The sequence below is a fragment of the Stegodyphus dumicola genome, chromosome 11 (assembly GCF_044657685.1).
Source record: "Stegodyphus dumicola isolate Sdum_Otavi_A_Nest chromosome 11, ASM4465768v1".
Lineage (NCBI taxonomy): Eukaryota > Metazoa > Arthropoda > Arachnida > Araneae > Eresidae > Stegodyphus > Stegodyphus dumicola.
The window spans coordinates 39,796,366-39,799,001 of record NC_140778.1 but is presented as its reverse complement, the minus strand read 5'-3'; the positions used below and the strand labels follow the sequence as shown (position 1 = coordinate 39,799,001).

Genomic DNA, 2,636 nt, shown 5'->3' with positions numbered 1-2,636 from the left:
GGATTCTTTATTTTCCGTATGGATCTCGAACAGCATGCATCATTACACCAATGCAGAGCTTGCCGACATGCATTTCATGTATAAGGCTGCACAATGAAATGAATTAACTGCTCAAAGAATGTACAAGGAGCAATTTTAAGGGGATGTTTTACCTAAACCAGCTGTTCACCGACAAATGTGGTTCCAGCATGATGGAGCCCCAGCTCACTTCAGTGGGAATGTCAGGAATCACCTGGACGCTGTCTATGGACAGCATTGGATAGGATGGGGAGGAATGCGTTCTCCTGATTTAACCTGCTTGAATTTCTTCTTTTCTGGGTCATATTAAAGGCTTCGTGTACAGGAGTCCAGTCACATCTGTAGATCTTGTTTCCCACTTGTCTGTTGTTGCTGGACATGTGCTCGACATACCTGAAATCTTTTCTAAAATACGCTGATCCATGTGTCGCCAATGAATTTTGCATCTCTGTTGGTAGCCACTCTTTCAAATGCCTATTGTAAACTGTTAATAATTTTTTTCTTTCGACTTTACTTGTCTTTTCAGTTTCCTGTGATTCATACTGCTTTACGTGTTAGTGCTTTAATGCGACATTACCACACACGCATTCTGTATAAAATCTGCTTATTCAGGTCCCCTCTGTCTGCCTGTACATTTTTGACATATAGTTTTGAACCACCCTGTGTATGTACTCAGGAAAAGTTGTAATGTAACACAAGATAATACTCTTGTTCTAAAAAATTACCAAGCATCACAGAAATTGTTATATTGCCTATTTTTAAAAAGACGTACTTTACAAACATTGAAATATTTATTCTTGTATAGCAGTCATTCTCAACGTCTGGGGAACGCCCCCTAGGAGGGCGCGAGCACACTAATGGGGGGAGCGAGCATATCCAAGAGAAAATGTTATTTAAAAAATATGATTAAGTGACTGAAAGGAAAGAACACACACACACACATACAAAACAAAATACATTTCGACATATTTAATAATTAACTTATTAAATTAAAACAACTTACTAAATTAAAAACAAATTTAATAATTATTAGTGACTTCCTTGGGCCTGTCTTGCAGAGCAAAGTTTTTCGAAGGAGGGTTTAATATTAGAAATAGACACTCTCAGTTCTTTTTCTATATTTAACTGAGATCTATATTTTGTCTTCAAAGAAGCCACCGCAGAAAATCCAGTTTCACATAGGTAAGCTGTTGAAAATGGTGCGAAATGCTCTTGTTTTTAGTGCAGAAAACTCATCATCCACTACTGTCCAAAATTCAAAGAGTGAATTATTACTAAATTGTCTTTTGGTTTCGCCGCTTTCCGTGAAGTCTATGAAGGTTTCTTCCTCTTCAATTGAGAGTCCTTCGGGAGTATTTTGAAATGGATCCCTCACCCACTTGTAACTTGATATCGGTTTGTCGTCAGCAAGAAAGTACTTTTTAAAATTCTTTGATAGCATTGCTAAATGATTTTCAATGGTTACAAAAACAACTTTTACATGTTGTTCTTCAGCCTTGTAAGTTTTAATACAATTATTCAAATTTGCAAACATTGTTAAGTTTTCTTGCTTTAAATTTCTGTTCCACAATTCCAGTTTCCTACAAAAAGCATTAACTTTATCACTCGTATCCAATGTATGTGTATTTGCTCCTTGCAGTTGAAGATTCAAGTTATTTAATTTCTCGAATATGTCTACCATGTAGCTCAATTTCATCACAAATAAACTATCGCGAAAATTCTCAGCTTCCGGTTTGTTTTCCTCTTCTAGTAAAATGGCGATTTCTTCTCTTAATTCAGAAACACGTTGCAAAAATTTTCCTCTTGATAACCATCTTGCCTCGCAATAAAATAGTAACGCTGAATGTACTGCACCCATGTCTTTACAAAGTCCGGAAAAGATTCTTGATTTCAGGGGTCTCATTTTTATATAATTTACTACGGTTACAACCGTAGTTAACACAATATTCAAACCAGGACTCATTTCTTTGGAAGCCAAAGCTTCTCTGTGGATCATGCAATGTGTCCAGACGCACTGTGGCGATTTTTGTTTCACAAGTGCTTGAATACTTTGGGATCTTCCGGACATATAACGAGCACCATCGGTGCATATTCCAACGCAATTTTTCCATTCTATGTTTGCCTCGTTCATAAAATCATTTAAGATAGCAAATAATGCGAGTGCTGTTGCTTTGAGTTCTATTGGTTTGCAGAAAAGTAATTCTTCTGCTACTGACAAATCATCACAAAATCTAACATAGGCAATAAAATGAGCATCTTTGCCTCATCGAGTTGTATTGAAAACAGTTTGTCACGTAACTTCGACAAAAGCTGACTACATCTTCAGCTATATCAGCAATTCGATGGGCAACAGTATCATTTGAAAGAGGGATAGACTGCAAATGTTTTGAAAAATTATCTCCAAACATAATTTCTACGATCTCAATTGCGGCTGGCAAAATAAGCTCTTCACCAATGGTGTGAGGCTTTTTACATCTGGCTATTTTATATGAAGCTTTATAAGAGACAATTAAAGCTTTTTAATTCACAGAGAAAGTTTTTTTTAACCAATGATTTTTGCTTTTCATATGATTTTAATTTTAATTCGAAGAATTCTCTGGGTTTGTTTACGTACTCAC

General features: G+C 36.1%; 1 protein-coding gene across 1 annotated transcript; it reads right to left on the bottom strand.

Moving 5' to 3' along the window:
* Nucleotides 1–1,192: 1,192 nt before the first annotated feature.
* Nucleotides 1,193–2,149, bottom strand: LOC146993896 (zinc finger BED domain-containing protein 5-like). The gene has a single exon (XM_085826271.1). The coding sequence runs from the start codon at nt 2,147–2,149 to the stop codon at nt 1,193–1,195; it is 957 nt and encodes a 318-aa protein (XP_085682397.1).
* Nucleotides 2,150–2,636: the final 487 nt, after the last annotated feature.